General features: G+C 35.5%; 6 protein-coding genes across 14 annotated transcripts; 3 read left to right on the top strand and 3 right to left on the bottom strand.

Moving 5' to 3' along the window:
• Window positions 1–712: 712 nt before the first annotated feature.
• On the bottom strand, window positions 713–9,601 carry LOC100643293 (probable inactive protein kinase DDB_G0270444). 6 transcript variants are annotated; one of them, XM_020864974.2, is made up of 12 exons: window positions 9,074–9,593; window positions 8,232–8,342; window positions 7,593–7,744; window positions 6,807–6,873; window positions 6,448–6,695; window positions 6,033–6,345; window positions 2,893–3,370; window positions 2,295–2,597; window positions 2,133–2,191; window positions 1,524–1,696; window positions 1,147–1,309; window positions 713–1,040 (listed from the first exon to the last, which is right to left on the bottom strand). In XM_020864974.2, the coding sequence occupies exons 2-12, from the start codon at window positions 8,328–8,330 to the stop codon at window positions 984–986; spliced, it is 2,112 nt and encodes a 703-aa protein (XP_020720633.1). In that variant the 5' UTR covers window positions 8,331–8,342; window positions 9,074–9,593; the 3' UTR covers window positions 713–983. The 6 variants fall into 6 exon arrangements, with proteins under 6 accessions (XP_020720633.1, XP_048265151.1, XP_020720634.1 ...); XM_048409194.1 differs by having other exon boundaries at window positions 1,524–1,693; XM_020864975.2 differs by lacking the exons at window positions 713–1,040; window positions 1,147–1,309; window positions 2,133–2,191.
• Window positions 9,602–9,847: 246 nt separating this feature from the next.
• Window positions 9,848–12,931, top strand: LOC100643491 (differentially expressed in FDCP 8 homolog). 4 transcript variants are annotated; one of them, XM_048409197.1, is made up of 8 exons: window positions 9,848–10,539; window positions 10,787–11,060; window positions 11,141–11,432; window positions 11,511–11,681; window positions 11,823–11,876; window positions 11,978–12,219; window positions 12,290–12,525; window positions 12,597–12,931. In XM_048409197.1, the coding sequence occupies exons 2-8, from the start codon at window positions 10,857–10,859 to the stop codon at window positions 12,838–12,840; spliced, it is 1,443 nt and encodes a 480-aa protein (XP_048265154.1). In that variant the 5' UTR covers window positions 9,848–10,539; window positions 10,787–10,856; the 3' UTR covers window positions 12,841–12,931. The 4 variants fall into 4 exon arrangements, with proteins under 4 accessions (XP_048265154.1, XP_048265156.1, XP_048265155.1 ...); XM_048409199.1 differs by having other exon boundaries at window positions 10,630–11,060; XM_048409198.1 differs by having other exon boundaries at window positions 10,627–11,060.
• Window positions 12,932–13,043: 112 nt separating this feature from the next.
• On the top strand, window positions 13,044–14,283 carry LOC100643815 (phospholipase A2). Its single transcript, XM_003398457.4, has 4 exons — window positions 13,044–13,639; window positions 13,698–13,857; window positions 13,918–14,070; window positions 14,145–14,283. The coding sequence occupies exons 1-4, from the start codon at window positions 13,336–13,338 to the stop codon at window positions 14,233–14,235; spliced, it is 708 nt and encodes a 235-aa protein (XP_003398505.3). The 5' UTR covers window positions 13,044–13,335; the 3' UTR covers window positions 14,236–14,283.
• On the bottom strand, window positions 13,830–18,907 carry LOC100643616 (dihydropyrimidine dehydrogenase [NADP(+)]). The gene is made up of 16 exons (XM_003398455.4): window positions 18,651–18,907; window positions 18,464–18,574; window positions 17,970–18,302; window positions 17,587–17,895; window positions 17,187–17,510; window positions 16,899–17,109; window positions 16,642–16,826; window positions 16,338–16,553; window positions 16,113–16,277; window positions 15,878–16,030; window positions 15,692–15,812; window positions 15,351–15,613; window positions 15,102–15,278; window positions 14,785–15,009; window positions 14,543–14,700; window positions 13,830–14,472 (listed from the first exon to the last, which is right to left on the bottom strand). The coding sequence occupies exons 1-16, from the start codon at window positions 18,693–18,695 to the stop codon at window positions 14,394–14,396; spliced, it is 3,075 nt and encodes a 1,024-aa protein (XP_003398503.1). The 5' UTR covers window positions 18,696–18,907; the 3' UTR covers window positions 13,830–14,393.
• A 261-nt stretch (window positions 18,908–19,168) lies between these two features.
• LOC100651978 (odorant receptor Or2) lies at window positions 19,169–21,313 on the top strand. Its single transcript, XM_048409202.1, has 6 exons — window positions 19,169–19,788; window positions 20,016–20,557; window positions 20,634–20,733; window positions 20,807–20,914; window positions 20,975–21,130; window positions 21,189–21,313. Exons 1-6 carry the CDS (start codon window positions 19,513–19,515, stop codon window positions 21,243–21,245), a joined length of 1,239 nt encoding a protein of 412 aa, XP_048265159.1. The 5' UTR covers window positions 19,169–19,512; the 3' UTR covers window positions 21,246–21,313.
• LOC100651862 (3-ketoacyl-CoA thiolase, mitochondrial) lies at window positions 21,280–24,028 on the bottom strand. Its single transcript, XM_048409203.1, has 8 exons — window positions 23,865–24,028; window positions 23,080–23,246; window positions 22,857–22,988; window positions 22,484–22,748; window positions 22,218–22,393; window positions 21,925–22,125; window positions 21,695–21,849; window positions 21,280–21,614 (listed from the first exon to the last, which is right to left on the bottom strand). The coding sequence occupies exons 1-8, from the start codon at window positions 23,881–23,883 to the stop codon at window positions 21,530–21,532; spliced, it is 1,200 nt and encodes a 399-aa protein (XP_048265160.1). The 5' UTR covers window positions 23,884–24,028; the 3' UTR covers window positions 21,280–21,529.
• Between the last annotated feature and the right edge of the window lie 80 nt (window positions 24,029–24,108).

The raw sequence follows: 24,108 nt of genomic DNA, 5'->3' as shown, positions 1-24,108 counted from the left end.
AAAATATGACAAGATATACGGGAATATCCACGATAGAGCGACAGTTGGTTCAGCCGAGGAACGTTATCTCATAATCGTGGCTCAAAGTCACAGCACGAAGCAGAATCTGAAATGCATTCGGCTGCGCGACCGGATGAGCCTAGATTTTCGTGCTGTCGAGAGTGGCTGCATTTTCTGCGCCGGTGGCGGTCACGAGGGCGCGAACTAGTTCGTGAATCATGCCTAGAATGCTTTACATAAATTGCTCGGGACCGACGTCACGTTCTCGGACCCTAAGCATGAGACGACTACCGCGTAGGACAGAGAAAGAGAGAGGAGAAAGAACGTTCGTTGGCCACGGCAGAAGTGACTCAGACCCCTGTACGCATGCGGGACACGGTTCGGAACAGAGTCGGAAACTCCGGAAAGGTGAAAGTATGCGCGACTCATCCGCGAGTCGAGCCAACTCGTCCTCGGATATCCTATTGCGCGAAAGGATCTTGCGTAAAGCGCGCCAATCATTCGGATTACTGCGTCGAAATGGAACGATCGAATCATCGTTTCGATGAGAAACTTTGCCTCCGACTGTGACGTCTTCTTGCGCGATTCCGTGAATTTTTTATGACGAGGCTGATTATCGTGTTTCGACAACCTACTTTACACGTCGAGATAGTAAAATACCGATACTCGTGGAAGAAAGATAGACGGAAGGATGGTATTCGTTGAAATGACGTTTTACGAAAAAGAATCAATCCTTTTATTAACGCTCAATCCGTATAACATGTATATACGACACGCACACGTACTTAATAATTAGCCTTATGTTTTATATTTGATACTTTCGATCGCAGCGCACGTATTCGTATCTTTTTCCTCTTTTTCCTTTGTCGTTTCTTAAGTATCGTTCGGCCGTACGTCGGTTAGTTGCGTCCGATCGCTATTTATTCGATATCTTCATGGCGCAAGAAAGAATTCTATTCTTTCATCGTCGATGTCTCGTGGGTTCAGTGACTGACGCTTCGAGTGCTCCTATCATCCGCGATGCTCAATGCTGGAGACTTCTGAAATAAAAAGACACGCAGCACCGCTTTCAGATCGGCCCTCGAATATTTTTCTTTTCTTTTTTCAACGACCGGAAAAATTCTTTAGATCTTATCGGATACGTACGACCCTCTCGATTATGTCTTCCGCGGCGTTTACTTTGGCAGGTCTAGCTGGAATTCCTCGTTTCGGTTCTCGCTCCATCTTATGAATCATCTTATAGACGCTCGAGTTCATTAAGTGATCGTAGTTCGGTAGATTCGTTTTCTCGTACTTTTTGAAGTTCACTCTGCGTTCATAAATCACAAAGATTACTAATAGTTCCACCAAGATAATTAATCACGTAACCTGCATCGTCGTTCTTCTTGCTGTAACTCTCGGTGAAACGAAACCACATACTTTCAGACGTACGCGTGTAAATGCACGAAGCAACCGCATTGCGTTATTAAATCATTATCGTAGGAATGCAAATTCACATGAAATTGATAAAAAGTTAAGCTTACCCTAGAGCTCTGCCTCGAATCACTTCCGCCTGGGAAGATAAAACCTCGGCAATCATTTCGTCGTTGAAGAAATCATTCGGACACCTCCATCTGCGGCCGCGCGTAAGTTCGACCTGCTTAGCCTGGGGCCAGAGATCTTGCGAACGTTTTCTCCCTCGTTGCTTTACTCTCTGCTGCAAACGTATGAAAAACATCATTCCACGATCCATAGCTATTTAAATTAATCGTTTCTTCACGATCCAGGAATGCTTTTGACACGGGGTTACGAAGGAATCCGCGTGCTTCCCGTTCAGACGTTCAATGGAATGTACATGGCACAGATAACTTCATCTTCACGAGGTATAAGGATACAATTAGGGAAACAAATTAGTGTTTCTCACGTTAAGTTATTAAATTTTTAGGTTCTTTTTTCTTTTCTTTTTCTTTTTTCTAGGGTAACTCAAAAAAGAGAGATGCATTCTTTGATATTTGTCGAAGAACGACGAAATTCTCCAATACATCGATGCGATTAAGATAAAGTACAGGATGCTGGAATATGCTAGATGACACAGTGTAAGAACAACAGTTACTGCACATTCAATTTACATTCCGTATCATTCTCTGGAATACCTGCAACTCCTGAATAACTTGATCTTTTGCCGATAGATTCGGATCTGGTTCGAAACTGCCTATAATACACATCGCCGTGTTTCCGTTATCTTTCTTTCACGATAATAGTTTGTAAAGATCGTTTTATCGATCGATGCGACGACGAGTTTATCAAATATTTACCATGAGAAGAAGGTGCAGGGCTCGGCGATTTCAAAACCTTCGTCTCGTACGAAACGACAAATTTCTTCACTCTGCTTCCTTCTTCGCTCTTTACGGACAGAGTTCCTTCCAGTTCCTGCGTCTCGGTCTCTTCGTCGTCCTCCTCGCTGGCTCGAACGATTTGCACGTGTTCATCGGAATAGGCCGAGTACGAAATATCTTCGGTGTACTCGGTCACATCGTGTTCCTCCGTTTCCTCCAGTTCCTCGTGTTCCTCGTGCCGTTCTTCCGATTCTTTCACCTCCTCCGCTTCTTCTTGCGCTTCTGAAAAATCAAATAAACGAGCCCATCGTTTCATCGTGCAACTCTGGAACGATAACTATGCCGAAAGAGTTTCGAGTTATGCGAGGAAGGAGCGCGAATGGCTGGCAAATCGAATCGAAGGCAGTCTGGTTGGTTTCGCAACGAAACATCGGTTAGGCCGGACGTAGTTGACGCTTGGCAGCGCTTCAAAAGTCGCGAACGCGTAAAATTTGAAAATATGCGTGTGCGTAGGCTGGCACGAGATACCGATCGAGGCTTATTCGCTCGAAAATGTAATCTTAGAGAGCGAGCATACCTCGTCGCCCCTCGTTGTTGTCAGTGGCGCCGTTTTGTACACCGCTCAGCTCCATGATCTTCTGCAGTTGCTCCGACACGATTCTCAGGTGACTCTCGATCTCGCTCGGTAGCTGCTTCAACGCCAATAACTGTCGTTGCACGTTCTCCAGCTGTTTCTCCAGGTTAATCTCCGTACTGACAAGTTCCTTGATCTTCTCTTTATCGACCTTCGCTGCCACGTTCGCCATCTCTTTCTCGATCTCGCTCAGAATAGATCCCTGTGTCGTTCGCTCCTGCTGCGTTTCCTCCTCGTGAACGCTCGCGATCTCGGCGTCCCCCTCGTTGCACGGTATCGTTTCTTCCGGTTGCTGCTCGTTTTCGCTTTCCTCCGGCTTCGATTCGGCTTTCGATTCGGCTTTCGATTCGGGACGCGACTCGAGCTCGCGTTCTTGATCCGATCTACAGCCGCTTGGCTCTGGAGTGGCCGATGGTGTCGCCTGAATTCAGACAACAAACTATGTACAGAGTATACAGGGCTCGTGGATGGTGAACGGTGAACGTTCGTCCGGTCTGTCGTGCAAAGACACGGGATCGAAGTGCATACGGAACGCTTTTGCCACCTGCGTCGCGTTGTCACGCTAATTTACCTGTTATCGCTTAACAAGCGAATCGGTTTTTTCAATCGCGTCGTTCAATCTCGAGTTACGTATGCACCTCCGATCCATTCGTCATCGTTTCTGGAAAACAGAATAGGATTTTTGGGAGAATCGTGATCCCGGGCGAAACGCAGCGTCCTAATTGCTCCATTTTGATATTAAGGGAATTATTATCGAGAATTTTAGCATTGGGTGCATCCAGATATACGCATTTTATTTCGAATGTACTTTTCTCTCGACAATCCATCGTGAGTACATTGACATTGAGGTAATTATACGTAGATATTACATGCATCGATCTGCGCGTGCATGATAACGCGAGATTTCTGTACACTCGTTAGACTAGATATCAATGGATCGACGTGCGAGCGCGATCACTGAACTTCTTTAAGTACATACTACGTTACATATACTTGCAGGACCGTGCATTTTATCTTGCATTACCTTAAACATACGCCACGTCTCTTTCGTCAGCTGGTTAAATAAAACATGTAACGTATAACAGACAAAGTACTTTCACAATTTTTTCCACAAAAGACAAGTTTAATTTATGTGTATTTTTTTTTTTTTTTTTTTTAGTTGATGGATAAATTTTCTTTGTCCGGCTGCTGCACGGCCCTGGAAACAAGTATAATTGGCTATCTCTAGTTACGAGAGAAAGGTTACGGTTACATTGGACAGAAGATACAACACACACTTTTACGAACGACGAACACTTTTTCATTTTTTTATACGTTTACAGATGGTCCATGATGATCTAGCGTCTGTTAGGGATGTCCTAGAACAAGTGATGTCGTTTTAAATCTAAACATAATCGTAATCATTAATAGTACCGTCTCGAATCTAGTACCTTATCTAAATAGACGTTGATTAGACTGTTTACTCGATACGAATATTACTTGTACATGTACAGCAAAATGATCGAGGTACAAGGGACAAACGCATATGCCACTAATCTAGTGAAATCCACGTCTATACGATTCGTTAGACCCTCGTAAAGAATAGTCGGCACGAAAGATAGCCTACGACCGTCACGATCGTTATCCTGAATCATCTTTTTATCGTTAATCGTTCGATCGGCCGATTCTCTGGTCAACTTCGTAGGAAGCCAATTAAAGAGATAGCTTCCGAAAGTATCGGAGATGTTGGAAGAGCCGGCAGATATGCTACCTCTGGATGATCTTGAGAGTCGTCTACTGCCACGGTGAAAAACCTCGGCCGAGATAAAGTCTTTGGAGGAACGGATCAAATTGGAGAGGACGTCGTCTTCTTTCATGGACGACACAGGCGCGTCGGTTTGGCGCGAGTTCAAGGACGAGCAGCCTGGAATAACGACGGAAGAATCGGAAATACCTCGGACAACCTGGCAGCGAATGTAGTTTACGATTAAACCAAGAGCGTCCAAGTGGTTTTTAAGGATACGTTCGACGTAACGAGTTCGAGCGAAAAATTTCTTCCTCGACGAGACAACGGTCGAGCGTGCCGAGAAACGATCGCGAAGATCCTGCAAATCGAAGAGTACGTTTTCGAACAGATACGTCTCTAAATAACGACCTTTCGTTTTAATCGTCGTCGAGCTTCTCCTTCTGTCTTTCCTGCCAACATCCTTCAAACACGCTGCGTCTTTGACATAGTTAATCAAACGGACAAGATTGCGCGAAAGAATGCGCCGAATGTAATGACCTTTAAAATACAAACGTTTGTCAATTTGTGACTTGGGTTTTATAGAATTTCCGATGACCGTCGAATATCCTTGTTTGAAACATCTCAGAATATCGGAACGAAGGCGAACCGTGACAAAATTTCCGCTTCGAACAAGTATTTTCTCCGCGTAACGAGTTTTTCTCAACGAGATTCGTCTGTTTGATAACAGCCTATCGAATAATTTGCTGGAGGAAAAGCTATCGGTCTTCTCGAACAATCCGTCGATCATTCGCCTCATCCAATTATCCTCTCGTTTCAAGTATGTCTCGAGGTAACGACCTTTGATCCTGGATTTCGAAGATTTCTCGATGCTATAGCGACGTGGAAGTTGTTGAAGCTGCTCCATGCTGCGACCGCTCGATCGCACAGCGCCGCTTTCCTGGAACCGTCCCCTGAACGAAGGCTTTACTTTAATCGCTTTCTTAACGTCACCGTGGCTTTTCTTCCCGAACAAACACCTTCGGAAGTAATGCCCTCTCGTACAGAAGCTCTTCAACTTGCACTTGTTCGGCGCACGTCGTGCTAACGCTACCTTCTCTCTGCGTTTCGATAACTGTACCGGGGATGTAACATCCGATACCAAGTTCGTACAAGTTTCAGGTTCGATATCGAGAGAAGACTGACTCTGGCAAATCTCGATTGGAAGTTCGAGACACGGAGAGGACGACACCGTGGAACGCGCGACGATTGGTTCGAGCGTTTGTTGCGAGCATAAACTATCATCGAGCGGTATGGACAAAACGATCGACGAATCGTTTCCCTCGATTTTCGTCTCCATTTCAATATTTTCCATGTTTACCTCGGGAGTAGGTGGTTCCGGAGTACTTGCGTCCTCAGGTTTCAGCAGACCCTTCTCTAGCAGTCGGTCGGTCACGCTCCGCTTTTTCTGCTTCTTTATCACCACTTTGTACGACTCGACTTCTGTCTCTTCTTGTTCCTCCTGTTTCTTACGAGGCGTTGGTATCGGTCTTTGTGGTTTTTGCAGAAACACCGAGGTACGTCTCAACTGTTCGACCAAAGGTGGTTCGGCTGTGGCGATATTCTGAAGTTCTTCGATCACCTTCGATTGTTTCAGAGCGGTGACGCGGGGCTTGAGTTTCTTAAAGTTCACCCTGGAATGCGTACATTATTAGAAACCTGCCGATAACGTAATTCTTCGTTATCCGTTTTTAACTGTAAGAGAAGCAGGACAAGTAAAATAACCAAACGTATACCCCAAAACGCCTTTGTCGGTCAAAAGTTCTTCTTCTTCGAGGATCAATTGCGCAATCTCGTCGTCCGTAAGATTCTGATTCGGTACGATCTCGCTGTTGGCGTCCTTAGGCTTGTCCGGCAGTGGTTCCACTTCTGGCTTCACCTCCTCTTCGCCCGGCTTTACTTCGCACGTTATTTCCTCGTGCCGCTCGATCACAGTTTCCTCTTTCAGTATTTTCTCTGGGAAAACAGGTGGCAAATCTGCGAGCTAACGAACGTGTTTATGAAGGCCGATCGAACAGGCAGAAAATTTGAACTTTCAATCGAATAAAATATTCAAGCAACATCGAATTTATGGACATTGTTTTAAGATACGTACCGGAATCTTATAGGGTACAATGTTCTCTTCGGACAACGCCTCCACAGCCTTCAGCGAATCTTCTTCTCTGTGTAACACAGTCGCGCCTGATTAATAGTGTTTCGAATTGAAATGTTTCGATCGATCTGTCACGCGTGGTCTGTACACTGTTCCGCGAACAGCGATCTTCTAGGTGAGTGGAATTAGAACGGGGAACGAATTTAACTGCTTTTTGAAGCTTAATGCGAGCCGGTTCACGCGCGAAAGGGTAATGAGGGATCGTGGAACAAATGTGCGCGGTGTAAATGCCAGCAATAAAATCGCCAACCAATGATAAACAGATTTCATTCTGGGTCACCTATTTATAAGTGTTGCAATTCTCGTTACCACACGTTGCCCGTACGCTGGGATATTCTTGCTGCGACGCGTTATAATAATGCGTACGAAATATACAGGGACATCGATATGTTTTTCCCATCTTTTTCAATCTTTTTCCTTTTTCGTTAAAATATTACCGATAATTCATCTGATAAATTGCCGTGCAATGTAAATTTCAGTAGCGTTCATCGAAGGATGTTCGTCATGAATCATGAGGTACTCGAAATAAAGTTGCAGTTAAAAGTAGTTCAAGTTAAGCTTGCCCTCCACGCGGGTCAATTCAGTGTAACGATACAGCGTGTCGTTGACATTGATATCGAATTGTTTTCATGGCTAGCTCGTAGATCTACTTTCGGTAGAAATCGAACTACTCTCTTCGAGGAGTCGATAGGATTCTCTTCTGTGTACCCCTTTTAGGTAAGTACTTACCTCTGTACACCCAGAACAAAATTATTCCCTGCTCGCATTAGTTCTTCGTGTGCCTGACCGTGGGTCAAGCTACTGATGGGTTGGTCGTTTAATCTCACTACCACATCGCCGACTTTTAAACCCATACATTCTGCCAGGCTTCCCTCAGTCACCTAAGAAATATTTCTAAATCGATTTCCATTTTTATTCAATCTATGTTTTGCTAAAAATATGTAAAGATCGAAACTCGTTAGAATCGTACGATTCGAGAATAATTATCAATGCGTTTCAATATGCAGTATGTATATACATATATTTACAGTTACGGTTGCACTTTCACTTGAAATACCGCAGAGTCGGTAATGCAGGAATTTCTACCAATTCTACCTTAGAATTATTCTACCTTACCGATGTTTCTAAAACATCGGTATCGTCATATACTCCTGCAAGTATGCAACCTATTATACTGTCGTGCATTCGGTTATACGAACGTTTATTGCGCAGTAATCTAGGTAAAATACACGTGTATCAGTTTCTTATTAATTATTCATCGACTATTTAAACTAAAAACTGTAACTTATCTATATGTCTGAATACATTCGTATCGGTACATTTAAATAATAAAAAGATAATGTCTGATATATAATATAGAGTACGTACTCTGATCACAGTCAGCGGTTGTGGGAAATCGCTTCCACCCGCTAATCGAAATCCCCATGGTGTGTTGTCAAATTTTGTGAATTTTATGCTGATAGCCATGTCGTTCTACATCTGAAATTCACGTTTTCACAATAGCGTTAAACCGAAACAGTTTGCGGCATTTGAACTAGTACGTCATTAACTTCGGAGAAATTAGTCTCCAAACCGATTTCCGTGCCTATTTAATCGATTATAATGCAAACAAGTGAAAGTTCGTTATTACACGAGAGTGAATTTTGTAGAGTTGTTTCACGGACCGTGCTAGGTGTCCGAGTTGCCTAAAATTATGCGCATTCAAATTTCGAAAAATCTGCAGAGAGCTTCCCATTACGAACAGTAAGTTTGAGAAAGAATAATTTACGTGAATTAATAAGAATTTTGACATTGACATTCTCAAAAGTACCAATTAAGGAAAACGATACCACATTGAATAAGACATACAATGATTTATATGGACCAACGGTGGAAAGAATTCGCATTCGAAAGTTTTCCTAAATTTCATTCTCGTTACGTAACGCTGATATAAAAAAGTGACAGGAAACAAACGATTAATATTTTTAAGACTCGTGGTAATTGAATTTCCGATCGATTTACGAGTATCGACGACGATTCGAATTAAATCTACTTTCCCAAATTTGCTTTTCGGCGATTAAAAAATAAGAAAAAATAAAAAGGAAAGCGTTTGGAACGCGGCGGCAACCGAGAGGAATTCGTAGTATGTACACGGAAGTGTCCGCGCACCGGCCGAAACGAATATAGTTTAGTTAGTGCGCGAATTTACAGAATGATTCATGGTTACTTGCCAGTAAGTTGCGCGAGTAATCGCCGAAGAATCGTTGTATCACGATGCACGCTAAATACACACCGAGGAAAATTACTATATCACTGGATTCATGGATCGGAAGCGCGCGGCCAACAACCGGACCGGTCGATACGGCGGAAGAACCGATCGAACGAACCCGGCCAACTGTTCAACACGCACAAAACGGTGTCACGATAATGTTTGCCAGAAGGCGATCGTAGCTACCGACTTCAACTCCACAAATACACGGCCTCTTCTCTCCTCAACCTCCCGTCCCCTGTTCCCCTTGTTATCCAATCGTAAAACAGTAGGAAGCAGGCTCGATCTATTTACTGATCGATTTATTTAGATTCGGGGCCTCGATTTCTTCCTTGTCCTACGGACTCTTTCGCTCTCGCTGTTACTCTTTCGTAAAGTAACGATATCTATCCTTCTCTGTGACAAAGAGACCGAACAACCTTTTTTCATAATTTCGCGCCGAGATCAGAAGAACCGCGAATCGATTTAAAAATCGCGATGCACTCCTGCCATCTATCAACGTATTGGAAATGTCTGAATTCAGTTCTTTGCATTAAACGCGCGAAACTCATTGGTGCAAATTTTAAATATAAGAATTAAGAGACAAATTAATCGTTACGTTACTTACAAAATTTTTATATTTTACGACAGTAATGTAATTTATATTTATATGTTATGTGATACGTTATATGCGTATCTGCATCAAATACTTGCGACTTAAAGTAAGTATGTACAAGCTATATACATATTTAATATATGAGTACTATAATTATGTAAACGCTTAATTTTACTAACAAATTGAAGTAAAAAGAGATATGGAATATGAAAAATATTATAATGTAGATTTTATTCTAATCGACGTAAGCTCACTGTAATCGTTCAAAGCCTGTCTTTCGATTAAAAATAAAATCATTCATGATGACATGGCGGGCATTAATCTAAGGCAAACTTTAGAAACGAAAATGTAATTAAACTTTGATCTTTTATATATAATTTATTCCATTTATCAATATACCTACATTTTTTGTACATAAATGATCTTCATTAAATATGATATGATATTTTAAAAATATATAAAAAGCAACGTATAATCTGTATTACGGTTATAATGTATAATTTATTCTCTTCTTCTTTTATCATTCATATACTAACGATCAATTGATACGATTACATCACAAAAAACGATTATTCGATCATTGTAATCATTGCTTAAGTTGATAAAAGTATAATACACACTCTCATAATAAATAGCGAATATATGACGTTTGCGCTGACAGATGTCAGTAGTTTGCAAATTTGTCATGCCTATATGTAAGTACCACAACATGAAAGTAGTATGTATATACGTTAAAACATAATAATGCTGTATCATAGAAGTAAAAATTTAGTTAAATATTAAAATGTACATAATTTAAAGTGTTCAGAAATTTACATGAAACGATATATCAAGTAAGTATTACCAGCATTACACTTACAAGTTTTAAGAAAAGCTAGGTATGTAATTTATAGCTTCATTTAACATTTTATGCTTTTAAGTAGGTGCCTATTATAACATATTTATAAATTACTATCTTTTAATAATTATGATATGCCAATATCTAAAAATTTCTGTCATTCACAAATAAAGAAATTAATGAATATTATTATTGGCTATAAGCATACATGTGATATTTAAAGTATTTATTTAATGGTGTAGTTAATAAGAGTCAACAAAAGTAGCTACAAGAATACTTCCAGCCTGTAATTGACTGCAGTATCTATGGAAAATGGTAGATATAAAAAATAATATAAATAAATCATACGACTCTAATCATGAATCAAGAACCAGAATTAACAGTTCTGATACTGTGCCATCAACACCTTCTTCGTCATCTGATTATATGACAGGAGAAGCAGATGATAGTTCAGATAGTAAAGCTGCTATACCTTTTAGTTTAAAATCAGTGGAAACTGTACTTTCATTATCTAAGGTATGAAATAATTTATATAAATATAATATAACAGATATTGTAATAATTCTTTGTTTTATTTAATTATATTTCACTTCCAGGCTACTTCTGAAGAATATCTTAAAGATATGATAGAAAAGTGTAAGCAAATGGTCTTAGAAAGTGCAGAATGTTCTGATGAACGAAAATGGCTTGTTAGACGATTAATTGAATTACGCTTAAGAGTACAAGAATTAAGAGAGACATCAGAAGAAAATTTGCTTGAAACAGAAGTCATTTTAGGACATCATTTAGTACCACAAAAATATTATATAACTACTTCTGGGCCTGTATATTGTGATCATTGCAGTGGAGCTATTTGGACCATGCTTCAATCATGGTATATGTGTAGTGGTAAGACTCGTTAAAATATAATTTATTATCTTTAAATGTGTGTTTCCATGATGTTTAATTTTTACTATATTGTTATAGATTGCAAATTTTGTTGCCATTGGAAATGTCTAAATAATATATGTAGAGTGTGTGTTCATGTAGTTGCTAGTGAAGCTGGTGGTTATACTTACACAAAAGATATTTGTCCTGAACAGGGTTTATCAAGTCAGAAATACAGATGTGCCGAATGCAAAGTTCGAATAACATTTAGTAAGTATATTCATTAATAAACACATTATAAGATGTATATTATTAGATTAAAATAAACTCACTTTAGAAAAGAATAACTTTCTATGTACAAGAGATATTCTACATTGTTGTGATGTAGATAAATCATATTTTTATTACAAGCTTTCTCAAAAGGACTATCTTTATCTTGTTTTGGCAGTCCATTTAAAAATACAGGTAACATACATAAGGGAAATTTTTGGAAATATGGGTTACAAATGAAAACATTTTTTTTATGTATTAATATTTCTTTTAAAATACGTTATTTGTAAATATAGAATCAGCATGGATTGAACCCCGTCTTTGTGACTATAGTGGATTGTATTATTGTCAAAGATGTCATTGGAATACTGCAATGGTAATTCCTGCAAGAGTGATTAGAAATTGGGACATGGAACCAAGATTTGTTTCCCGTGCCGCTGCACAGCTTTTAACACTTTTAGAAGAACGTTCTGTTCTGTTACTTGAAGAATTAAATCCAAAATTATTTACTTTAGTTCCAGATCTCTCTGTAGTGAAGGTAAATTAAATGATTATGACTTTTCATCAGAAAAGCAGAGTTTTATTAATTAAAAATAAATAATAAACAGAGAATGCGGGAGGAAATGCAGATGATGAAGCGTTACTTAGTTTTGTGTCCAGAAGCTAATAAACAAGGATTACCATGGAAAATTGGAATACGCACTCATATGATAGAAAACTCGGGAAATTATTCGATTAAAGATCTCGTTGATCTTAATAATGGAGTACTCTTAGAAGAAATTCGTACTGTGTATGACACTATGCATACTCACATCACAGAACAGTGTGAATTATGCAAAGCGAGGTAAACTTCAATGATCGAAGATACTCTGTCTAAGTTATTTTATAACTAAGCCGCTAAATGTTAATGTACAGAGGTCATTTATGCGAATTGTGTGGTAATGATGAAATTATATACCCATGGAATGCAAGTTCTATCACTTGTCGTCAGTGCTCGGCTGTTCATCATCGTGCATGTTGGTCGAAACAAAATCACTGTTGTTCACGATGCACAAGGCTTCAAAAGCGACGTGCTTTGCAAGATAAACAAACTCTAGACACAGATGATATTACAGAAAATGGATTGAATGCGAATGAATCGCTAAGTGATACAACATAAACGCTAAATATAGTCGTGCTTATTGTGATTTGTGTATATATATATAATGTTTTGTGCAATTCTTTTATAAAATAAAACTGATTTTTAAAAATTCGTATCTATATATTCTATAATATATATGATATCTCAGCATCTATTTTAAATAATAGAAGATAGATATTTTTAAGTAAATCTGCTGTTTTCTCATAAGTGGATTATACTAATAAATACTAGTAAATTATTTTATACATTATTGTTGATACAGCATTTGATAAAAAATCTGTCGTCTAAAAAAATGATAGGTAATCTTGAAGTTACTCTTTGCTAAATTAATTTTTAACAGCAACATTTCTTTCTGTACTTTTTTAATCAAAATCCAATTGCTGATGCGTTACTATCTCTGTAAAATTCAATACAATTGAGGAGAACTTGAACTACTACCGTTTACGTAGTAAGAACGTCACATAAAATGATAGAAAGATAATTGTTACATCACGTATTTTCTAATCGTGTTCTATGAGTAGAAATATCATGATTTTTACAATCTATACATTTTTATTATGTACCACAATCACTTTGGCCCTTGATTCTGATTCTAATTCAATAACATTAAAAGAAACATATATTACTTTAATGGAAAAGTCAATTCAAATACTAATAAACTCTGAACAAGCGATCCATAAGAAAATTGTGAATATTAAAAATTATTTAAAGGCACTGGCATCTGATATGCTCCCCAAGTATGAAAATACACAGAAAAAGTCAACAATTGGTGATGTTTTTAACTCATTTAAATTCAAAATTAAGGCAATATTTCCAGGTATATAATATTATTTAATATTTTTTTAATATAAATAAGTTGATAATGTAAATTTTAGGAACATACTGGTGTGGTGATGGTAATGTATCTCCAAATGGAGAAGATCTTGGATTTTTTGATAATACAGATGCTTGTTGTAAAACTCATGATCTTTGTTTGGAGAATATTTCAGCAGGAGAAAAACGAGAAGGACTTTTAAACAATGGTATATTCACAAGGTAATTAATAATTTACATTAGATTAATTGAAAGGGACTAAAAAACATATTCTATGTACAGATCATCATGTGAATGTGATAGAGCATTTTATCAATGTCTTAAAGAAGCTCATAACATTTTTGCTACTAATATTGGAAGAACCTATTTTAATGTTTTAAGACCCCAATGCTTTCAGGCAGATTATCCTATTGTAGACTGTAAAAAATACACAAGGTAATATATCTCATAGTTCCTTCAATTGTTTGTACAAAATATTTTTAATATGATTTGTTATCATTAAATTTTAGACATCGATTGATGAATAACAAATGTGATGAATATAATTACAACTTCTCACTGCCACAAATAATGCAATGGTTTGATAATCCAGATTTTTAATAATCTTTAGTGAATTGAATAATATAGTGTAAATAATTTGTAGCAAGCTGTTACTATATTAAGTTAATTTTTGTACTAGATAAAAATATTAAAAACCAGAATATACTTGTTGTTACCACTGAAACAAATATTAGCGCTTATTGAAGTGCTTGTTATAGTTAAAAATGTTCAAATTCAAGTGTTCCTTTCAGTGGTATTCCTCTTTTAATAACATGAGGTATTGTTTTAGGTACCATACTGAAAAATAAATTAAACAATTATATGCTTTTCATAACTAAAATTCTATCTTAATAAATAACTAACTTACGTAATACAATCAATAATAGGACACACTGAAAGACAAAGTGTACAGCCTGTACAATCATCTGTTACTAATGGAATGTGAGTTTTAGAATCAAATTTGATTGCTTGATAACCAGAATCAGCACAAGCCATATAACACTTTCCACAGTTTATGCACATATCCTAACGCATAGAATTGTTTACCCTTAATATATAATGATAAAAATGAATAAAACTTGAAATAATTAAAAAACGATTAAAACCTACGTCATCTATTAACGCTACCACTTGTTCTTTGTTATTCAAGTCCTTGTAGGTACCGATATGACTTAAAGCTTTACCAATAACATTTTTTATAGTTGGTACAGGCGCAATAGGTTTTGGAGCAGGTCTCGTTATTTCGACAGATTTATCGAGTGGATTCGAGTTAAGTTTAATCTCAGCTATTTTCTGTTCTCTAAGTCTTTGATATTCTCCAAAATATGGTATATTCTGAAACACAAAGCAATTATAATATATTATAGCATATTTTTATTTAGTACATATTTATTTTATTCAGTCAGTTAGCCAAAAGTTACACTTACTTTGCCAAGAGCATGTTGTAATACAACTGGTTTCCCTTTTTGATGTTTAAACGTCGGTGGGCTTTGTCCATCCCAATCTTTTACTTGTTCTAAACTTTTCAAGTACAGCAAGGCTTTTAAACCGGTCACGTAATCATCAATTAGAGTAAAATCTTGATTCTGTACAGCGCTGCAAACCTATTTAAAAATAAACCAATGTAATTGATATGTAGAAAATTCATAAAATGATAACATGGCTAACTGATTCACCTGCAAAATAGATGCTCCACAATGTAAAAACTGAAGAGCAACATCCGCTGAATCAATTCCGCCGATACCAAGTATGGGAAATCCAGGAAGATTTTGCGAAATGGAAGAAACTGCCCTTAGAGCTAGCGGTCTAGTTGCATTCCCTGACATACCTCCATAAGTTGTAGCCTTCTTAATGCCAACAGCTGGCCATGGCGTTGCATCCGCGTGCAAGCCCATTAAACTTTTAACCGTATTTATGGCAGATACTCCATCAGCATGACCTATCACAAAAGATCACAAAAGATTTCTTTGAACATTTATCATTAAAATATTTTAATTATTTATATGCGAAAAAGTACCTTCGTGAGCTGCCTTAGCTATCGAAACGATGTCGGTAATGTTTGGTGTTAATTTCACGAAGAATGGTATCTTTATAGCTTCCCGAACCCATCTTGAAATATTTCTTACCAATTCTGGATCCTAATATGTGAAAGTTTGTATAACGGTTGATAATAAAATGATAATAAATTATTTAAATTATGTACTTGACCACAGGCTAAGCCCATTCCAGATTCTCCCATTCCATGGGGGCAAGATAAATTTAATTCTAGAGCATCAGCACCGGCTGATTCAGCTTTCTGAGCAAGTTCCGTCCAATCTGCTCTATTGTATGTACACATAATACTGGCAATAATAATCTAAAAATAAATTTGAATCTTTATCAGCAAGAGTAATGTAAAAATCTTATAAAAACTTATACGATTGTATGTCTCTGTAAACCTTAGATGGAAAATCTTTTTTCAGCTCTGTAATGCTATTACACCAGTAAGCTTCTGACTTTTCAGATATCAATTCAATATTCAAGAAGCTACTTTGTTCCGGACCGTAATGGTAGCGTGAAGTTGTACCTTTAATTATTCGTGGAGACACATTTGTGACAAGATCCTAAAACATTGCTTCCTTAAAATAATTTTCCCAAAAAATATTTAACAATGATTTAATTACTTTATCCAATGAAAAGGTTTTCGTAACAACGAAACTCCATCCAGCCTCGAAAGCTCGTCTAATCATGGTACTACAGGTGGTCGGTGGTGCGGAAGCAAGGCCAAAAGGATTTTCAAATTTTAAACCGCACATTTCGACGGATATATCAACGTCATCGATTGGAGTGTGAAACTTAGGTAATTGAGGGACTTCGGATACCTCCGAATTATAGCAATTCTATCGGGCAGCAAATAAAACATCGTTTAAACTACTTAAATATATGATTCTAACAGATAATTATTTCGTCGATCTTTTAAACTATTACCTGAATATATTTGTGAATATACCATGCAGCTATTTTTCCGTCATTTACAGATTCGACGGTAGTATGAGCAACACCAGCAAGATCTCCACCACAGAAGACTCCGGGTACAGAAGTACTCATGGTTTCCGTGTCTACTTCCGGTAAGTTCCATTTATTCATTTTAATGGGTACCATGGCTCGCGTTACTTAAAGGTACAATTCTTTAAAAATATTTCTTCTTTAAAAAAAGGAAACGTTAATGCAACTTAAATTATTACCACTCGAATCTTGCAATCCTGATCCAAAAGCAGATATAATAAAATTTGCTTTTAATCTGCAAATTTGTTCCTCATCTTCTATCCATTCATCATTCTCGTCTTGCTCGGTTCGACAGAACTCTATTGCAACTATTTTTCCATTTCGAGTAATTACTCGTTTTGGTGATTGAAAAGGAACGAACTCGCATTTTTCTTCTCTTGCTAAATCGAACTAATCACATCGAAAAACTTAAATTATAAAATAATACAAGAAGAAAGCTATATCGTATTTTGTATGGTAATAATTACTTCTTCTGGGACGGCTCGAATGTTAGTGAATCCTTTTCTAAAAACCACGAAAACTTTCTTTGCACCACATCTTAGCGCAGAAGTAGCACAATCGAAAGCTGTATCTCCAGCGCCGAGAACAACAACATTCCCACGAAGAGAAGGTAGTCCGTTGCTTTTACATGCGCACATTCCCGGTTTACTACCCTTCGCTACTTTTGGTAAAAAACTCTTCGATGTAAAAAACCCCATCTCTTCTGTAAGATTTGAGAAAATTGGAATTGTCTTTGCTTCCGGAAGACCAATTCCTAAAAAGATTGCTTTATATCCGGAACTTTGAAGACCCTACAAAGTTTTAAAAATTTAGTTGAAGCTGGTTGTACTTTTTACCAATTATGATCATAGTATTACACGTAAATACCTGTATCGTTAAATCATTCTCGGATAACGCTTTGCCCAGTTCAATCTTAACACCTAGATCTTTGATAAGATCTATCTCAAAATTAACGACATCATATGGTAATCGATATTGCGGAATCTCTGATGAGCTTAAGCCACCGATGTAATTTTCTTTCTCGAATATTGTAATATCATCATAGCCCAAACGTGCAAGAAATGATGCACAGGATAAAGAAGCTGGTCCACAGCCAAACAAAGCGATTTTAGTATCGGAATGTGGAACGGTTTGTCCGGGAATTCTAGTTTGAGGTATGTTCATTTGTTTGAAGATCTAAGGAACAATGATTAGCGAGTCATGACGTATTTAATGCACAAAACATCGGTTAAAATTGTTTGGCTCCTTACATCTGTCGCAAATTGTTGAAGACCACCGATATTTATGGGTCCTTCCTCAGATGCATGCAAATTACATCCACCCACGCATAAATCACTTGTCGGACAAACCATACCGCAAGTAAGTCCGAGAGGATTATCAGACAGAATTGCTTTTGCTGCACCATAATAGTTCTTGTTTGAAATTGAAGTTATAAAAGATTTAATATCCAGTTGCGTTGGACATGACTTTTGGCAGGGAGCGTCTGTACATTTTAAACAGCGCGCGGCTTCTTTTAATGCACTACGTTCGCTTAATGTGGTGTGCTTTATGTCATCGAAATTTTTTGTTAGAGGTGGACATTTCTGTAAAATAATAAAATAATAGAATAATAAAATATAAAGTATATGAAAGTATATAAAATAATGAAATAATAACAATCTAGAAAAAAATAATCTAACTTAAGAGTATCTATCTTGATCAGATAAGATTTAGTCCGTAATTTTTAATCAGTAATATATCTTACAATACAGTTTTCGTTAATATTTCTCTTCCACATTTTCTTATTTTCAACAGTATGCGCCGAAGGAACAAAATTTGCAAATGGTTTTATTTTCGGATTTAAGCTTAAAAGATTCTGGAAAAGAATGTTTCGAATTAGATTAAGAATGTTCCTAACAGATCTTCGATGCCACGATATATTAATTACTCACTTCGATATCAGGCACATCTTTGCTAAGTAACGTGATAGATGCCATTTTTTCGCAACGATATTAAAATTTCACACTATTATTGAGTAATCACAAGCGTAAATATTATATTCGTAAATGTCATCAATCGTTATAACAACTGGAGCAACTTACTCCGAGTTACCGTGAACACTGACTAAGTGGTTTACTTAAAATGTATTTGGAATTTGAAAACTCTATATACCATTTGTGTTTAAAACATACTAGTGAGTCATAGAAACTCATTATCTTTGGTTCGAAAGTATAGATAAACTTGAACGGAGCATTTCATATACAATTACATACATACATATATAATAGTCTCTGGTATTTTTTATGTTTCTCCTATAATGCTTATTTTAGATGTACTCTTTTATATAACTCTGTATCAAGTAAAACAGCTTTATCTGCATTACCGACTTCTTCAGATTTATAGTACCCGAGAAGAGAGAATCACTTTAACTTCAATAGGGAAGACTGTAAAGAAGATAAGAACAGTAGGGAATGCTGTACTTTGATTACAGAATACGTTGAATCGATAAACGATGAATATTAAAAGTGATATACTCTCTATAATCGAACATGATTATAGCCCAAAGAAACTATCCCTTTTGAATGTCGTTTAATTAAATACAAATAGTAGGAAGCGCTGTCTTCCTCGATATAATTACGATTCGTCATGAAGTAGCCCTGTAATCTTGTAAACTCTTTAATTAAATGTTAGAATTCTACGATGTAAATGTTACGAACCCACGAGGCAAATGGTAAACTGATACAAAGTTAGTATTCCCAATATAAAGGTAAATTCAATCTACGAAATTGCAACATAAGTGATTTGTTTGAGAAAATGGATATTTTTGGGGAGAAACAAACCAAGTTCAAAAAGATACACCCTAATAAACACTTGCAAAATAGTTTATCGATCATTTACTATCTGGGATTCTGGCCGGAATGGGCCAAAAATAAATATTTGTATAATATATACACAACTTTTAATTTAACATTTTTGCTTGGAATTATTATAGTTAGCAATATCGTATACATAATTATAAATTGGGGAAATATAGAGGCAATGATGGCCAGTTTAAGTATTCTCATGACTTATTCTACGTACGGCACAAAGGTATAATTTAATGTGTAAGATATTTTTTGTATATCTTAACCGTTATGATACTCTCTCTCTCTCTCTCTTTCTCTCTCTCTCTCCCTCTCTCTCTCTCTCTCTCTCTCTCTATCTATCTATCTATCTATCTATCTATATATATATATGATAGATATAACATACACTTTTAGAAAAATAGAATAAATAAACATATTATTCTATTAGATACTTTTTACATTTGTAAATAGGTAATTTATATTATCTGTCGACGTAGACGTATCAAAGATCTTATAGATATAACAAACAGCGAAATGTTTAATCGAGATAACGATAAATACGAACATATTACGGCATATTATACTTGGCAAGCAATTTTTCATCAAATCACTTTTCAAACTTTTGGTTTCATTGCTGTAATTTCTTGGGGAAGTACTCCGATATTATATCAAATCAGTGGGACATCTAAACAATTACCAATGGTAGGATGGTATCCTTATAATGTAACATCTACTCCAGTTTTTGAATTTACTTCTTTGCATCAATTTATGGTCGTCTGTACAAGTTGCGTTAACAATATAGCAATAGATACTTTAGCAACAGGTTTTATAGTGACTGCTTGTTGCCAACTAACAATCTTAAATTATAATATTTCTTCGATACGTTGTATAATAGAAAAAAAATATACTTTATTAAATGATAATGTCAGTATTGAAAACTCTACTTTAAAAGTTTACAGTAAAATGTATGAGGATTTGAAACATTGCATTGAACATACTATTATGATATTTGAGTAAGTTTCTCAATTAAAGATATAAATTCCAACATCTATTCCTCAAATATATACGCACATTACTAAATATTTCCAGTTTCTCAAAACAAATCCAAGATGTATTTGGTACTTTAATATTTTTACAACTTCTAGTAGATTGTATTGTCATTTGTGCTATATTATTCAACTTATCACAGGTAAATCTTGCATATTAACTTTGTTCAGTTTACGCAGTCGTAAGTATGTACTGTGTATTTGTTACATTCACAGATGAAAGATTACGTTACATCTGAATTTCTTGGCACATTACTATATACGTGTTGCGTGATATACCAAATCTTCATATATTGCTGGCATGGAAATGAACTACATTTTCATGTATGTAATTGTGATAAAAAATTTAATAATAAAAATTTTAGTTAAAAATCACATTTACAGAGTATGAGAATATGTTCATCTGCCTATGCAAATAACTGGTGGGATAATAGCAAGGATTTTAAACATGCCTTACTTATTATAATGGCAAGAGCACAATGGCCTCTTATATTAATTGTTGGAAATGTTATGGAATTATCATTACAAAATTTCGTTCTAGTATGTATATATATCTATAATGATTTCATTTTTTTTATTCATTAATGTGATCTTTTAGATTCTACGTACGTCGTATTCTATTTTTACCGTTTTAAGAACTTCTACAGCTACCTAAATCTATTAATGATTATAAAAACTTACAATAGAAAAATATTTAAAATGTTTATTCAGACATTAGTAAACATGGCAGAATTTTAAATATGAAATTCTTCTAGCCATGCGATCAATATTAGTATAAAAATATAGATTCAACAATCTTTCAATAACTTTGTAATGTATATAAAATATAAAAAATAAATATATGCATAAACATACATTTTATAATATATATATATATGTCTCGATAATCGTGATCCGTATTTCATATCACCATTTATAACTATATAATGTGTAATATGATTATAATGCTTCTACCATCATAGCAATTCCTTGACCTCCACCAATGCAGGCAGAACCAATTCCTAATTTTCCACTTTTTCGTCTCCTGCAAAAGTGATTATGTATCATTCTCGTTAATTCATTCTATATATTCATTAATTTCTTATTTTTTAAATATTAACACACCTTAATTCATGTATTAAATGTGCAATAATTCTACTACCAGATGCAGCTAATGGATGTCCAAGAGCAATAGCTCCACCATCCACGTTTAATTTATTAATATCTAGATCTAACTCTCTAGCACATGCCAATGTTTGAGCTCCAAATGCTTCATTAATCTAGCAAAACATATAAATAATTACATGTTTGATTAAACATCTACATTTAAATAAGATTTTTATTAATATTTTTACCTCAACAAGTTCAACATCATTCAAATTTTTATCAGTAACTTTAAGAAGTTGTTTGATAGCCGGAGCTGGACCAATTCCCATAATACTGGGTTCTACACCTACAACACTGTATCCCATCAAGCGTGCTAATGGTGTAAGTTGCTCTGTCTTAACAGCTTCTTCGCTAGCTAAGATAATTGCTCCTGCACCATCGCAAACACCCTATGTGGGAAAGTTATATGTATGTCCAGAAAGTATAAAATATAATTCTAATGTATCTACAATTAACTTTAATAAGACACAAATTAACATACAGATGCAGATCCTGCTGTAACTAAACCATCTTTCTTAAAAACAGGAGGTAATTTGGCTAAACTTTGAGAAGTTGTTTGAGGTCGTGGATGTTCATCAGTACTGACGACAACATCTTGCTTTTTCACAGTGACTGTAACAGGTGCAAGTTCCTCCTTAAAACGACCAGCATCATTGGCTGAAATAATTGAAATTCGATTTCAGTATATTTATTCATTTATATTAATATTTTAAATAATTAATATTTAAAATAATAAGAGACATTTACCAGCTTTCCATAATTGTTGACTTCTTAAAGCAAATTCATCTACCTCTTGTCTGTTTAAGTTATATTGAGCTCCAAGCTTTTCTGCAGTTATACCCATAGGTAAATTGCAATAAGTATCAAGTAATCCAAGCCATAAAGCATCCTCAAACTCATATTTTTGCCCTAGAGTTGTACCAAACCGAACATTTCTTACAACAAAGGGAACTTGACTCATATTTTCTGTTCCTCCTGTTAGAACTATCTTAGATTGCCCTGTTAAAATATCCTGAAAATAATAATTAATTATCTTTTATGTTTGCACAATATTATTACAAGTAAATTTAATTCTACTTTTTTAATATATACATATACTATGTGATACATGAATCTATACCTGTGCACCATTAACAATTGACTGAAATCCAGAACCACATAATCTATTTACAGAAAATGCTGGTTTTTCTAAAGGTATACCAGACTTCAGTGCAACATGGCGTGCTAAAAATCCTCCATCAGCAGATGATAACTTGTAAATAATAATTATAAATCTTATAAGAGCATGGAACATTTAATAAAAACAATCAACTGGTACATGTAAATATTGATTAACTACATACAGCTAATACATGCCCAAAAACAACACTATCTATCTTATCAGGATTCAGCTTTGCAGATTGCAAAGCAGATTTGGCAGCGACAACTGATAGATCAGTTGCGCTTTTATTGGAAAATACACCACCCATTGTACCAAATGGGGTACGTTTTGCAGCTACAATAAAGATACCTATAGGGAAAAGAATGTTATTTGAATATATAATATATATTAATAATTATATTATTTATATTGTGTGTATAATATACATATATATATATATATATATATATATATATACACACACAATTGTTTGATAGTTTTAATTACTTAAAATGTAAATATAAATACATACAAACGCATTTTAGAATAATAAAAGTAGCAGTTATTTAGTCATATTTAACATTAAGTCCAAAGGTCGAAAAAGATATTCGTAAAACACAACATTTATTCTTCTAAAATTATATATATGACATAACATTTTTTCAATACTATTAAATATATTTTGTATATATATATATTTAATATTAATTATTTATTTACAATTTTACTTTATATTAAGACATTTTTTCTCATTTTCCTGTCGCATAAAAGTTATAACGTTTATATATCTCAAAGATCTTGTAATTATAAAACTTCAAATATAATATATTTTTATGCTGAGTCAGAAGTATTATAAAAATAAATGGGAAAGCTGGAAAAATTATAAATAAGGAATTTAAGAAAATATGTAAATGTTTATTTAATTTTTTTATTAAAATCTCTAGATATATTTATTTTTATATACTAAATGTTTTAAATATTACATACCTTTCGTTGCAACAGACATTGCGTAACAATATATTCTGTACTACAATACAATCTACAACAAAAATTCAAACCCTAATGTATCGCACAGTGTCCAATATGTTAAATTACTTATATATGTACCGCTATCTACTACCACACATACGTAACATAAACATACTCATTATATAGTGGTTTGTATATTAAGGCATGATAATATGACCGGCTGCAGTAACGTCGCAAGCGATTTCGTTACCCATTACTACAG

Source organism: Bombus terrestris, chromosome 10, assembly GCF_910591885.1.
Source record: "Bombus terrestris chromosome 10, iyBomTerr1.2, whole genome shotgun sequence".
In the NCBI taxonomy this organism is placed as follows: Eukaryota; Metazoa; Arthropoda; class Insecta; order Hymenoptera; family Apidae; genus Bombus; species Bombus terrestris.
The sequence above is the reverse complement of the archived record's forward strand: the minus strand, read 5'-3'. Positions and strand labels throughout refer to the sequence as shown.

Coding starts and splice junctions, on each gene's coding strand:
- LOC100651978 (XM_048409202.1), top strand. CDS start 19,513: ATGGATATTTTTGGGGAGAAACAAACCAAGTTCAAAAAGATACACCCT. Junction 19,789..20,015: donor ATTCTACGTACGGCACAAAG/GTATAATTTAAT, acceptor ATTTGTAAATAG/GTAATTTATATTATCTGTCG. Junction 21,131..21,188: donor CATTACAAAATTTCGTTCTA/GTATGTATATAT, acceptor GTGATCTTTTAG/ATTCTACGTACGTCGTATTC.
- LOC100651862 (XM_048409203.1), bottom strand. Junction 22,989..23,079: donor TTTTTGGGCATGTATTAGCT/GTATGTAGTTAA, acceptor ATTATTTACAAG/TTATCATCTGCTGATGGAGG. Junction 21,615..21,694: donor CATTTAATACATGAATTAAG/GTGTGTTAATAT, acceptor TCACTTTTGCAG/GAGACGAAAAAGTGGAAAAT.
- LOC100643616 (XM_003398455.4), bottom strand. CDS start 18,695: ATGGCATCTATCACGTTACTTAGCAAAGATGTGCCTGATATCGAA. Junction 16,554..16,641: donor ATATTCACAAATATATTCAG/GTAATAGTTTAA, acceptor GCTGCCCGATAG/AATTGCTATAATTCGGAGGT. Junction 14,701..14,784: donor TGGTAGCGTTAATAGATGAC/GTAGGTTTTAAT, acceptor TCTATGCGTTAG/GATATGTGCATAAACTGTGG.
- LOC100643293 (XM_012312839.3), bottom strand. CDS start 8,330: ATGGCTATCAGCATAAAATTCACAAAATTTGACAACACACCATGGGGA. Junction 6,874..7,592: donor TTTGTTCTGGGTGTACAGAG/GTAAGTACTTAC, acceptor TGTGTTACACAG/AGAAGAAGATTCGCTGAAGG. Junction 6,346..6,447: donor ACCGACAAAGGCGTTTTGGG/GTATACGTTTGG, acceptor TACGCATTCCAG/GGTGAACTTTAAGAAACTCA.
- LOC100643815 (XM_003398457.4), top strand. CDS start 13,336: ATGAGTAGAAATATCATGATTTTTACAATCTATACATTTTTATTATGT. Junction 13,858..13,917: donor AACAATGGTATATTCACAAG/GTAATTAATAAT, acceptor TTCTATGTACAG/ATCATCATGTGAATGTGATA. Junction 14,071..14,144: donor GACTGTAAAAAATACACAAG/GTAATATATCTC, acceptor ATTAAATTTTAG/ACATCGATTGATGAATAACA.
- LOC100643491 (XM_048409197.1), top strand. CDS start 10,857: ATGGTAGATATAAAAAATAATATAAATAAATCATACGACTCTAATCAT. Junction 11,877..11,977: donor CAGTCCATTTAAAAATACAG/GTAACATACATA, acceptor TTGTAAATATAG/AATCAGCATGGATTGAACCC. Junction 12,220..12,289: donor CAGATCTCTCTGTAGTGAAG/GTAAATTAAATG, acceptor AATAATAAACAG/AGAATGCGGGAGGAAATGCA.